Genomic DNA, 12,162 nt, shown 5'->3' with positions numbered 1-12,162 from the left:
CACAGCAAACTGCGACATAGCGTAGATATCAATGCCTAACATCTCTGTTATTCGGGCGCGAGGTCTTCTCCCTTTCCGCGGACGCGTGTGGCCCATTGCAACCGTGATAAGTGAAGCGATTTCTCAAGGAATCCACGCCTCTTCAGTCCTGCTCACAGATATTCCAAACACTCACATTTTTTATTAGACAAGCTCCACGCGTCGCGGCGAAGATTAAGATATGGAGAGTGATGGGCACCAGCAACTTCTCGCAACAGCAAACCGGCCATCATTGGCAGAATTCGTCAAATATATTATCCAACAAATCCCGAAATGTCGGAACAGACAGGGCATGAGCCGCTGAATGAGCAGGGCTAAGTCTTCTGTCGCTATCTTGTTGAGCGGTAGTCCAGCTGAGACTAGCCAGTGGGCATATACTCGTCGATCCCCTGCTGCGTCGGCTCCCACATCTTCTGGAGGGTACCGCGGTGCTCTTTGGCCGACCTTCGCTCACTTTGGGAGCGGACTTTCTCGCATCCTCGCCTCGATAGTGACATCGTTAAGGCTGGTGGCTGTCTTCTTTAATCGCTTCGATGCATCTGCTTGGCCGAACGGGATATTAGGGTGGAGTGTGTACATGAGATCCTAGGCGTTTGGGCTGTGACGGAAGCGATGACGCGCGCTCCCGCGCCATGGGCGCAGCGCAGGGATTACAGGCTAGTTTTTGAGCCCACCAAATACACACGAGTGTAGCGTCGCTGTCCTTGGTCTCAAGCGGAGTGGCCAAGGCGTGCAGAGCACCCCATACGTTTGAACTGCTTTTCCTGTCGATAGTGACGAACGGATAGTGGAATGCCGAACACATCGACGCCTGACAAATCATTTGTCATAGCAAATTCGGCAACCGAGAACATGGAATTCACCCCCCCCCCCGGTTATGCTGACTGGGTCAACGAAAAGATCGCCTGAGCCCCCCCCCCCGCCGCCGCCACGTCATTGGTGCCGATGAGTGGCTTAGTACCAAGGATGACCTTCATCCGAGGGCTGGACCGTATTTGATGGATGCTTTCGATCCAATAATTGGCTTGGATACGAGGGTTGACTTGGATTCGAGAGCTGACTTGACAGGTCATACAAACCTTGAGCGCCGAGTTCACTCTCAACTTGTGGCAATGCCATCTTTTTTTTTTCTTGTAGAGGCAGACGCCAGTACAGAATCACTCGGAGAGCTTGTCTGAGTCATATACGTCGTTGCTGCAGATGTGATGAGCCCACGCCCGCACACAGCGCAGGGGACCGTCTTCGGCAGCTCTGGACAGGCACAGTCAGAAATTGCGCACTTCATCGGCGTCTTTGAAGTTTAGTCCTTGATCTTTTGTGCTGCTTGTAATTTGCAGAATGAATTGACGCTCACCAAGGTCGAGATCACGAAGTACGATGTCGAAGCCGTGCTATGAATACTAATGCCCCACCGTGACCGTAGGACGATGGTCGCTTCCATGCTTAGGCCTTGGTTGCGGCTAGCGCCAGCTAGCCAAAACATATTCCGAAGCTTCGTACAGGTATGGCTGGGTTGTTTTTTTTAATTTAAAAAACCGGGTTTAAAAACCGGTTTTATTCTTTTGTTTTTAAGCCAATTGACATTTATATCACATGGAATTCAGTAGTACTTGCTATACTGCTGTTCATACTACTCCTACTAGTAAATGTACTGCTATCCAATGCTCCCGATTTGTCCGTGGCCTCCGTAAACAGAAGATCGTCGCGAATTTGGGATGGAGCTGCCACAGACACCAAGGCAGCCTTCAGGGTCCCCTGCTCCATCAGCTCAGCTTCCGTGAGGTTACTTAAATACTCGTCGGCAACGCTTGGAGTCCTCGTCTGTTGGTGCCTCATCTCAGATAACACCATCCAAATGATAACGGCGTTAGAGCACCCTAACGTTACGACAGTACGACAGCCATCAAGTACCATTATTGCAGTGAAGCACCATTAACATCGAACTACGCCCTTAATAATGATAATTAAATACCACCCAAAAATTTACTGATAGAGGCGAAGTAGTAAGAAAATAAAATGATGTAAAAAAATACAATAAAATCATCTGATCTCTCTCCAAAACAGCAAGCAAAGAAAAAGAGAATCACTATGGATCAACAAGTTTTGGCGCGTGAATTGCTGCGTTCGAGATCACAGGCTCTGCAAGAGATACAAGACAAGATGGAAAAGATGATGGAGGCGCTCAATGACGTGCTGTACGCTCGCGAGGAGCTCGAAGCAATGTTGCTTCACGAGGCAGAGATCACCAAAAAGCTGAGTACAAGCATCAGAGTGGTTCCAGCTCCAAGAGGTTTCCGTCGTCGTATGGGATGGTGCTGGGGCGTGTTGTTAGAGTTCTTATGAATTACCCTCCTGCTCAGTGAGCTGGATGCTGAATTCGATGTTAGCAAACTCTTCTCAACCAAAACGCTTAACGATGTATTTTTATTTATATTGTGATGAGCAATCTCTTTGCGTGAAGCAGTACCTCGAGCATTGGAATGCCTGGTCATTGTCGTATGAGCTTAGTAACTTCTTCATCCGTCTTCTGCATTTTTTTAAACTCCTCTTCATTCCGGAGGGCAGGTTTTGTTGTACACAGCAGCGGCTACGTCAATCTCAACCGTATCACTTATACGTAGGCCTCCGTGATACGATGCCGCTCAAACCTATGGGCGTTGCGCAAAAAAGCGTAAATTATTCCAACATCAGATGTTACAACCTGTGCCATCCGGCTGAGCAGGCTTTTCAATTCACTTTTTTAGAATCTCTTTGGAAAACCGCTCCTTGGCCCCACTTCCTGTGTGTAATTTTTCTAAATATGGTATCCATGTGTTTTTCCAGGTATTTTTCATCTCTCTTCGATTTCATCGTTGGTGCAAAGGCTCGTAAATATTTACGCGTAATGTTGCTGAAAACGCCACTTCCATGATTATAACACCCCAGTGAATATTATCCAGATTCAACGGCAAATCACATATGGTATCTCCGATAGCCACTGTTTTGGATGGTTTGGTCATATCAGCAGCGAAGACAACGCAATAGCCTCTTTTACCGTGTCAGTGATCATCTGAATCCCCATGCAATTACCGCGTCGTTCAGCATTGCGTTGTGAGGAATTATGGCGGCTACATCAATAAAATTAACGAAAGCGGACCCGACTTGCTCTTCAAAATCGTCATCAGAGAACAGTATGAATCTTTCTGAAGCATGTCTTCAGCCAAAGCTTGGTGAACCTTTGCCGTTTCTGAATGGATCGTTCACTTGTTTTAACCTCCAAGGAAAAAGGTTCGACGGGATGGGCTTGAACAAGGCGCCAATCTTGGTTCAGCCACCTGACATCCTCGATGAATCCCCTGGCATTTGCCTCGAGTATGTAAAAATTCTCTATTCGGTTTAAGAAAGAGCTGTAAGTTCCATAAAAATGAGTAAGTAGTGTCTGTGTAAATTTGCGCAGCCTTATATCTCTAAAAGTGCCCTTAACGCGTAAAGGGCGCATTTAAGCCATCAATATATAAAATACCCACCTGTGTAGAACGAGATTTTCTGAGCCAAATGAGACCAGCATACCCCACTGACTTTCCTCATTCGCCGATTGCATTTCCTCGCGCTTTAAGATTATAGCAGCAGACGCTTTCATCAAGAGATACCCATGTATGACAAAGGCATGATCATTTGTGATGTCACCACTGGTTTCATCGGCAGCTTTGCACGTAACAGGACGATCTTGTAGAAACTTGGCATCCATGCGAGCAGGATACTGGTTGAGCACGTTGGACACCTTCTCCACATTCGCGTAATATTTAGCCCACTGGATGATCTGGGTCGGCGATAAAGTAACCTTCGATGAAAGCAGAACAACAGCCAATTTGGATTGCTTGGCAATCCACCCCTGTATTGGCTTCTTTCGGGTACGAGGCTTCGGATCTGAACGTTTCATCACTTCAACACGGCGGGATTTCGGTGGTTGGGTCGTATTACTTTGATTTTCGTTTAACAACCTTCGTTCTTCCTATTGAAAAACTAAACAATCATAGTAGATTATTTTTCATCAAGCGCAACAAAGTCCAAAACCGGCAGTTGCACTGGTAACAAAAAGACTCTCTGTGTGAAACTAAACACAAAGATAGTTAAAGGTGTTGCACCAGAGATAAGGGCGCTCAACTATAGAGATAAGGGCGCCTCAAAATAAATGAAAAAAAAACTTACTAAGATGAAATCCCAAGTTGTTTGTGCCATAAGGTCAATCCATTCAAAGAGTCTCTCCCCAGCGTTCAAAAGCTAACTGTTTTACGGCAGTCTGTATCACAGCGCCACTCGTCACGTCATTCTGGTCTTGAAGAACGAGAACTTCGTTGTCATCATACCATGCCAAGGTATTCAGCATATTCGATAGTTTTTTGTCAGCAGATGTACTTTGCAACACTTTTCTGACAATGTTGCGTGCTTGCTGGGATGTCACGTGGCGTTCCAAAGCACCGGAAAGAAACTTTTGAATGCGATGTGACCCCGTGTTGGCATCCGCAAGCAGTCCCCTACCATGCTATTTCTTGGTACCGATCCTGCGCCAGAATAGCTGAAGTAAATCGATGCATTTGTTCGATGATTGTGTGTCCAGGTCTATATATATACATTATAATACTGTTAGTATTTCGTACTCTCAGCGACTTTGTCAAATAATTACTTACCCGGTTGCGCAGGACGATTCGCCACTTTAGATCATGGTCTTCGTCTGCAGTATTTATCACAGTGGCCGTGACGCTAGCTCTACACCCAGTGTATCTAGATGGTGTACCTCGCTAACCTTTACCTCGAGACTTCTGAGGACAACCTTGGGTACAACGAAAGACCTTGTAGTGTGCTGCATCTTGTTTAGTATCTGCGGCTTGTCCAACCAATAATATACAACATAAAAATAAACGTTTTGTGAGTCAGTCTGATATAATTTAAAACTAATAAACTATAATATAAATTGTACAAATGTATTGTGGGTTTTCACCGTCTGTGAGCCTCGGGCCCTGAATAGTAGGAAATGTTCGCTGCAATATTTTCATAACATCACCGAGATCTTTCCATGTCGAAAACACGATCTGTCACATCGGCGGAATTTTGTTTATAAAGTTCACACGGGACGTTTCCATTGCCAAACGTTCAGGATACGACTTGGTACGTCTGACCCTTGCCGCTCTGTCGACATTAGGATCTTGGGCGGCTATGTTTGTGTCTTTGCCCTGTTCATCATCTGCTGCCGTCAAAGAAAAAGTCTCCGCGAAGCCGTCACTTTCAGCATGCCGTCGTCGTTTTGTAGGTGTTGCTAGTTGGTGCAGACGACTTTTCCTCTTGGAGGATCGGCTTGAATCTGACCGTAGTATCAAAAACCGTTTAGCTATGGTCATATAGGAACCTTTTTTGCAATACAGCACTAACCAATTTCATCAAGAAGTTCCTGCAACGTATTACTCGAATCGCTATCAAGTTTAAAAACCATCACGATTGTCATCTTCAGGTCCATAAGAATAGAGTGGTTCAGCAGCAGGAGCTTGTGCGAGTTATAGACTAGCGCCAATCACACAACCCTAATCACACTGCCGCACACGTTGGTTTGCCAGCGAAGCATTTTGCAGAGCGAACGCGAGCTCTTATCCGTCCTTGGTGTATACTACATTTGCAAAGCACACAAGCCAGTCAAGATGCTCGAGGAGAGCTTAGTCCTCGCAGCGACCGCTCTGAACCTCGTCCTCGTCGAGGACGCCGCTGTGCTCTTCGCCAGATCTCCTATTCCACGACCAGTCCTCACACTGAAGGGCAACTTCAATTTCAACGCATTAAGCGACGGAGACTGTCGTTTTAATTTCCGATTCTGGAAGCGTGACGTAATTCGGCTGCACAAGGCGCTGCGGCTTGAGGAAGACTACAAGCTACCGAGCCGCCTTCGCGTTGGTGAAGTCGAGGGGCTCTGTGTGTTGCTGCGCCGGCTCGCGTACCCTGGACGGTACGGGGATCTTGCTGTGATGTTCGGCAGGTCGCCCAGTGCGCTGTGCCTGATCTTTCGCTTCATGGTGGACCTAATCTACACTAAGTGCAGCAAGCTTCTTGCCCTTGAGTGCGGCATATTGAGCTTATCAAGGTGTGGTGCTTACGCTGCAGCGGTCGTTGCACGCGGCAGTCCTATCGACAGGTGTATCGGCTTCATTGATGGCACGGTGCGTGGCATCGCCCGACCAGTGCGCAACCAACGGCAGTGCTATAATGGGCACAAGCGCAAGCATGCACTCAAGTATCAAGGTGTCATGGCTCCCGACGGACTATTCATCGACTTCTACGGCCCCGTTCTCGGTCGTCGGCATGATGTCTACCTGCTACGAGTAAGTGAATTTTTGCAGCGTCTTGTTAGCGTGCATGGCGAGTCGTACTGCTTGTACGGGGATCCTGCTTACCCAAATCGGCCTACACTGCAAGTCGGTTTCAAAGGCTCTCGCCTTTCGCGGGATCAAGAAGCCTTTAATGGTGCAATGAGTGCTGTGCGTGTATCTGTCGAGTGGGGGTTTGGTGGAATAACTCGGTTGTGGCCGTACATGGATGTGAAGGTTTCGTCCAAGCTCCTACTTTCTCCTGTCGGCAAGTACTACCTAGTTGCTGCTCTACTGACAAACTTTAGAAATTGTACTAGTCCCAACCAGATCAGTCGTTTCTTCGGAGTTAGTCCGCCATCACTCGAAACCTACGTAGCGCTCGCTTTTCCTACTGCGGAATTCGAGCTGCCATAGCTCGCATAACCTCAATAAATGCCATGCGCCCTTTTTTTTCTAACGCTAAACGCTCTCGTTCTAATGCTATGCGGTTTTCCTCGTTCGCTACCTTTTTGAGCTCCACAGTACGTGCAAAATCATCTCGTTCTTTGACGTGTGCCATCAACTCAGCGAACTTGTCATGCTTGCACGTTTTCCCCTTCATTCTGGTCATGGCCTCGTCCCGCATTGCATCTGCGCGCTCGTCGTCGCGCTGCTTGGCTTCCTTGGCCTGCTTCTTCTCCTCCTCCACCGTCTCAGCGTCCTCGAACAGCTCTAGCACGTCGGCGAGCAGGTCGTCCCTCTCGGTGTGCTCTTCATCGATACCACTGGCTGCTGCACTTCTAGCCATTTTGGCCTTGAAGTCGGTGAGCAGCAGAGAGCAGCGCTCTCGGCATCGCCTTGCATCCACATCCAGCGCCAAAGCCGAGGCCACGGCTGCCCATGCAGCCGTCTTCCCGCCACGCTCCACCTCGAATGGATTCGCTGCGAGCACCTCCTTGAGCAGAGCATCGTCGTCGTCCTCATCGAAGCGGACTTGTGTCTTGCGCTTCTTGGTGGGGCAAGAAGACTCCATGGGCGGCGGCTGGTGACTGCTGGTGCAAGATGTAAACTGGAAGAGCACTGGAACCGTGTGCTCCACCAACTTGTGGTTTACAGTATTCGGATGTTAAAGTGCATATATATACATTTGTATACGACTTGTAGAAAGCTTATCAGTCGTAGCTACATCACTTGAACGAACGTGTGACGCTCGTCTCTGGCATTCCTCACAAAAAAAACTGGGCGTCACACGTTCGTAGCTTTCTGCTAAACCACTCTAATAAGCGCATAGCTCGAACAGGCCGTCTGTGTCATCTAGAAAACAGAAGCCTTAACGTTGGAGAGTTTGTTTTTAATGACCACAAATATAGCAGATAAGCTGTGATACGTACCTTCAGACATTTAAGTTTCGATCTGCAGTCAGCTGTCGAGTCAGTGAGTGATCGTCTAGCAGGTAGAAATCTTCCTGTGATTGACGGCTTTCAACACGTGGCACTGATTTTTCGAATGAGCCTAAAAATCAAACGGCCAGGATTCATCGCATTTAACAGAATTCTTCGAGCTTAGTTGAGATTGTAGTGTACACACTAGTTATTTTCCGGCGAATTTAAAATTTCACGTGTAAGTTTTACTTTTAGAGAAAGTATCATCATTAGTTTAAAGGGGCTCATATCCTGAAGCGTCTTTAGCGGTACTACTTATGCATAATCTTTATGGTGCTTTAACTACTTCGTCCAAATGATCTGCTTTCTTGAGTATTTTGGGAATGATTCGTTCCTCAAAAGACTGTCTTTTGGACGGTATCTTCATCTTTGCGACGACATCGTTATGTGCAACAGGCTGTTGAACAGCGACCTGTTCTTCTACCATCCCAGCGCTGAGACGGCTCCTCGAAGCACAGTGGACCCCTAGAAAACCTTGCCTTCCACACGCGTCCAGGCACCACGATAACCACTCATGTATGTATTACTTCTGGCGGTGCAAAAGAACCATTTGAGCAAAAAAACTTTAAACATATTTGGTTTGGTTTAATTGCCGAAATTTTGAAGAAGAAAAAACAATGTATACTCACTACTGTTGAACTATAATAAAGAGCGAGCGCTGATCAAAAGAGCAAGACACCCGAGGATCTCCTGGGTGTCTTCAGCTGCGAGGCAGTAACTCGACAGCAACCTGACAGAAGTTCACCTTCGACATCTGAGTTACTGGTTATCCTACTAGTAGTAATTTGCTCAGCGCCTCATTTTGCTATTACCGTATTCCGTATATGCTTGCTGACATGAATCTGCACGATTTGTAACTGCACATCAGGAGGATAGTCAACAGTGGTAAACATAAAAAATTAAGAATAGAAGACATAATTGCAAGCTTAAATATCTCATTCGAAGGTATCGTCATTTTCTTCATCACTGTCACTACTTCATGAACCCCTTTCTCCATTGCCACGACGCCATGAATGGGGAAATATTATAGTCAATGGCAGTCTGTTTGGCTAGTAGCTCAAGCAATTTGGCGCTCACAGGGTCTCCATTTTTCCGCAGAGCATTTATCCAATGCACAACCTCATGTCCAGCGTCAACAGGAAGAATAGTCGCACTCCCTTTCGACCGCAGGTACTTCAAACGAGCTAGTCTATGAGTAGCACACAACGTTTCTAGCCATTCTCGCTCTTTCCGCCACTGATAGAGTAGCGTTTGCTTCTGTTCTCGGGCGTGGCCATCTAGACCACGGAAATATTTAGCTAATGTAATGTCAGCATCGTGTTTAACGAAAAAGGTAACAATCTCGAGCTTTGTCGCGTTGGTGTAGCAAGTACGGAAATACTTTGGAGTCTTGCGGCCGCTGCCATTAACACGAAGGCGGCCTGGTGGCGGTGCTCGCATGCGTGGTTGTCGTTGCTGCGCTGCTATTGCTGAGATTTTGCTAATGACAATTATGTGGCTGTGCTGAACTGTCGGTAAGCACATAAGCAGCGACTGTACTAAAAATACAAGACCTCTGATTGGCTACTTAGTTTCGTCAGTAAAACGACTTTCCACGTAATTTCTACATACAGGCTCGAATTGAGTAGTAGATAGTAGTGCGTGTACAGAAGTCCCCCTCAATAAGCGTAGGTAATCGTCTGATAAATTTTCACTGGAAAATCACAGCGTAGGTAATCGTCTGATAAATTTTCACTGGAAAATCACAGCAATCTCGTGATTTGTCGAATGTACTTTCAACTATGTGATCCGATATAAAGGGGCATACGAGGTGCTTATTGAGGGGGACTTCTGTATACGTTTCCAAAACGATAACTCAAGGTCTGCTTCGCTCTGCGTGGTACAGTTGGTGGTATAGTGGTCCATTGACCATCCTGAGAGAATCCGATCTTGAGTCCAGAATCCGGACGAGCTCACCCGCAGTGCCGCAAATATGGCGCCGAACGCCACTGAGAAACTCCACGACGAAGAGGACCGCGGTGTGTTGGTGTATGATGCACCGGGATTCTTTGCCAACGACAGTAAAGTGCCTCGATGGATTCAGAGCCTCGTCACCGATGTGTTCAGCTTCGTGATCTTGCACTACTTCGTCTGGGGTGTCCCGTTCCTCGTCTTGTTCTACATTTTCCACAAGGTCAGTGGTGCTGGAACGAGTCCAGACTGGCATTTTGCAACCTTTTCAACTTTCCTTGTTCTTTAAGTACGACCTCGACTACGTGTCAATCGCCATGGTGGTGCTCTACCTGCCCTCATTCTTCAGCGGAGCGCACAAGACCGGTACGGGAAACGTGTGGGAAGGTTTGCGAACATCGCGTTTGTGGGGGCTACTCAACAGATTCCTCCGAATTGTCAATTTCCTTTCCCTGCCAAAGCTGCTGAATGGATTCTCACCGATGATAACTTTGTCGTGTTCAGGATTATGATTATCCGGGAGCAGCGGCTTGACTCTAAGGGCCTGTTCGCGTTGTGCCTAGAGATGGAGATGATTGTGGTGTCCTACGATCTCCACCTCCAGTTGTGTCGCTACGTATCCTTCTCCAGGTGCACTTTAAACCAATCAGGTGCCGATACCATGTGTGGACACGGCACTCACAACCTAGAATCGAGAAGTCACATCCTCATCTTCACGCTCTCCTGCAGAACAAAGAATGATGCAGTTAAGGTCTGAAGACGCCACTCAACCAGAGGACGACGCAGCTATCATACCGGTACACACTCGTACCAGCAGTGGTCAGAGCGCACCACGCCGCAGGAATCAAGGCAGGAACGAGACAAAGCACCCATTTGCGTGGACAGTAAATGCGGCTGAGGTGCTGCTGAGATTGCGATTCGATAGCCTGAAGGGGTTGTTTGATGGCACGAAGAACTTGAAGCAGCTGAGTGCTGCGTGGGATTACCTAGCTGCAGAGACTCACCGTATTGGTGGCCTCGAGGTTGATGCTACCCAGTGCAAGTCAAAGGTACATGTACTGTGTATGAGTCTAGCGTTACATTATACGTACAGCAGTTATAAGCAGTACAGTCGCTTGTCCTACTGCAGCACACACAGCTAGCAAAACGTTTTCAATGTCCTCCTCCATAACAAATTGTGAGCCTCTCGTCTCTACCTCCGTCTCCTGTCTCCACCTCCAATAGGTGGAGAAGGATATCACCTCTAATCTCCAGTTGTGCAGTTGTAACAAATGGTTTTTGGCCAATCAATTGTTAGACGTATTTAGTGAGATGGGACCATCTCCATCTCCAGGCACAACGCGAACACGCCCTTAGGGCGTGTACAAGCAGTACATCTTCGGCTTCCACCCCCACGGGATCATCGTCCTCTCGCGGATCGCAATTTTTGGAGGCAGCTTCGAGGAGATTTTCCCAGGAATCACGTACAGAAGTGCGAGCTTTGGCAAAGAGTTGGTGAGCGCTTCATTGTCGATAACGTTGGTTGGTCTGTGCTGCAGCTCTTGGGGCGTCGCCAATGTTCTACATCCCCCTAGGGCGCGACTTGTGTTTGTGGATGGGAGGTGTCGATGCCTCACGGTCGACGGGCGAGAAGGTGCTGAACGAAGGCAACAGTATCGTCGTGTATCCTGGTGGAGTGCCAGGGATATTCAAGACGAACCCCAACTCCAAAGAGGTGAGCACCTTAGACTCAGAGATGAGATTTTGACGACTCAACACGCAAGAGTTGCATTGCTCTGTAGACCCAATTAGTGCTGAGGAATCGCCTCGGATTCGTCAAACTGGCCGTGAGCCACGGAGCAGATCTCGTGCCAACGTTCGTCTTCGGAGAGAAGTGGCTCTACAAGTGAGTAGGATAACCTGTCAGTCTGTTAAGGAATAACCGTCTTTTGTCGTTTGAGTGCCCCCAGCATGCGGAATCCGCCGAAAGGGGTGATAAACTTCTTCCGCAAGACGCTCGGCATCCCGGTGCTCGTCTTCTGGGGCAAATTCTGGTGGATGCCCAAGGCTCCGGAGAACGGGAAACGTTTCGGACTCGTGTACGGCAGACCCATCACCACGAAACGCAATTCCAAGCCTACAGAAGAGGAATTTCGTGTCATTCACACACAATATGTCGCCGAGATCGAACGGATCTTTGAGCAGTACAAATCTGACTTTGGCTATGGAGCGGACGAAACGTTGGTGATCGTTTAGCGTTTAAACGATTTAGGAGAAACTCACGTCATTCTAAACTGAGGAATAGCGAAAAGTTGGTTGTTGGTTGGAGCGTAAAATGTGCAGAATCTGTTCACCTTCAGCGCGAACAGAGATTGCGTGGGGCACGACGTCATTTTTTACATTCGATAGAATACTCGTAGAAGGGGGGGTACTTTTTCAAG

General features: G+C 47.7%; 3 protein-coding genes across 3 annotated transcripts; 2 read left to right on the top strand and 1 right to left on the bottom strand.

Annotated features, from left to right (window-relative positions):
• Positions 1-268: 268 nt before the first annotated feature.
• On the bottom strand, positions 269-846 carry PITG_11682 (uncharacterized protein; the record flags this gene model as incomplete). Its single annotated transcript, XM_002901170.1, has 1 exon — positions 269-846. One exon carries the CDS (start codon positions 534-536, stop codon positions 399-401), a length of 138 nt encoding a protein of 45 aa, XP_002901216.1.
• Positions 847-9,764: 8,918 nt separating this feature from the next.
• On the top strand, positions 9,765-11,010 carry PITG_11680 (uncharacterized protein; the record flags this gene model as incomplete). Its single annotated transcript, XM_002901169.1, has 4 exons — positions 9,765-9,965; positions 10,033-10,129; positions 10,502-10,791; positions 11,005-11,010. 4 exons carry the CDS (start codon positions 9,765-9,767, stop codon positions 11,008-11,010), a joined length of 594 nt encoding a protein of 197 aa, XP_002901215.1.
• Positions 11,011-11,297: 287 nt separating this feature from the next.
• PITG_11679 (diacylglycerol acyltransferase, putative) lies at positions 11,298-11,977 on the top strand (the record flags this gene model as incomplete). Its single annotated transcript, XM_002901168.1, has 3 exons — positions 11,298-11,456; positions 11,524-11,627; positions 11,692-11,977. The coding sequence occupies 3 exons, from the start codon at positions 11,298-11,300 to the stop codon at positions 11,975-11,977; spliced, it is 549 nt and encodes a 182-aa protein (XP_002901214.1).
• Positions 11,978-12,162: the final 185 nt, after the last annotated feature.

This window comes from Phytophthora infestans, genomic scaffold (assembly GCF_000142945.1).
Source record: "Phytophthora infestans T30-4 supercont1.22 genomic scaffold, whole genome shotgun sequence".
NCBI lineage: Eukaryota > Oomycota > Peronosporomycetes > Peronosporales > Peronosporaceae > Phytophthora > Phytophthora infestans.
Note: the sequence above shows the minus strand (reverse complement) of the source record. Positions and strands in the feature narration are given on the sequence as shown.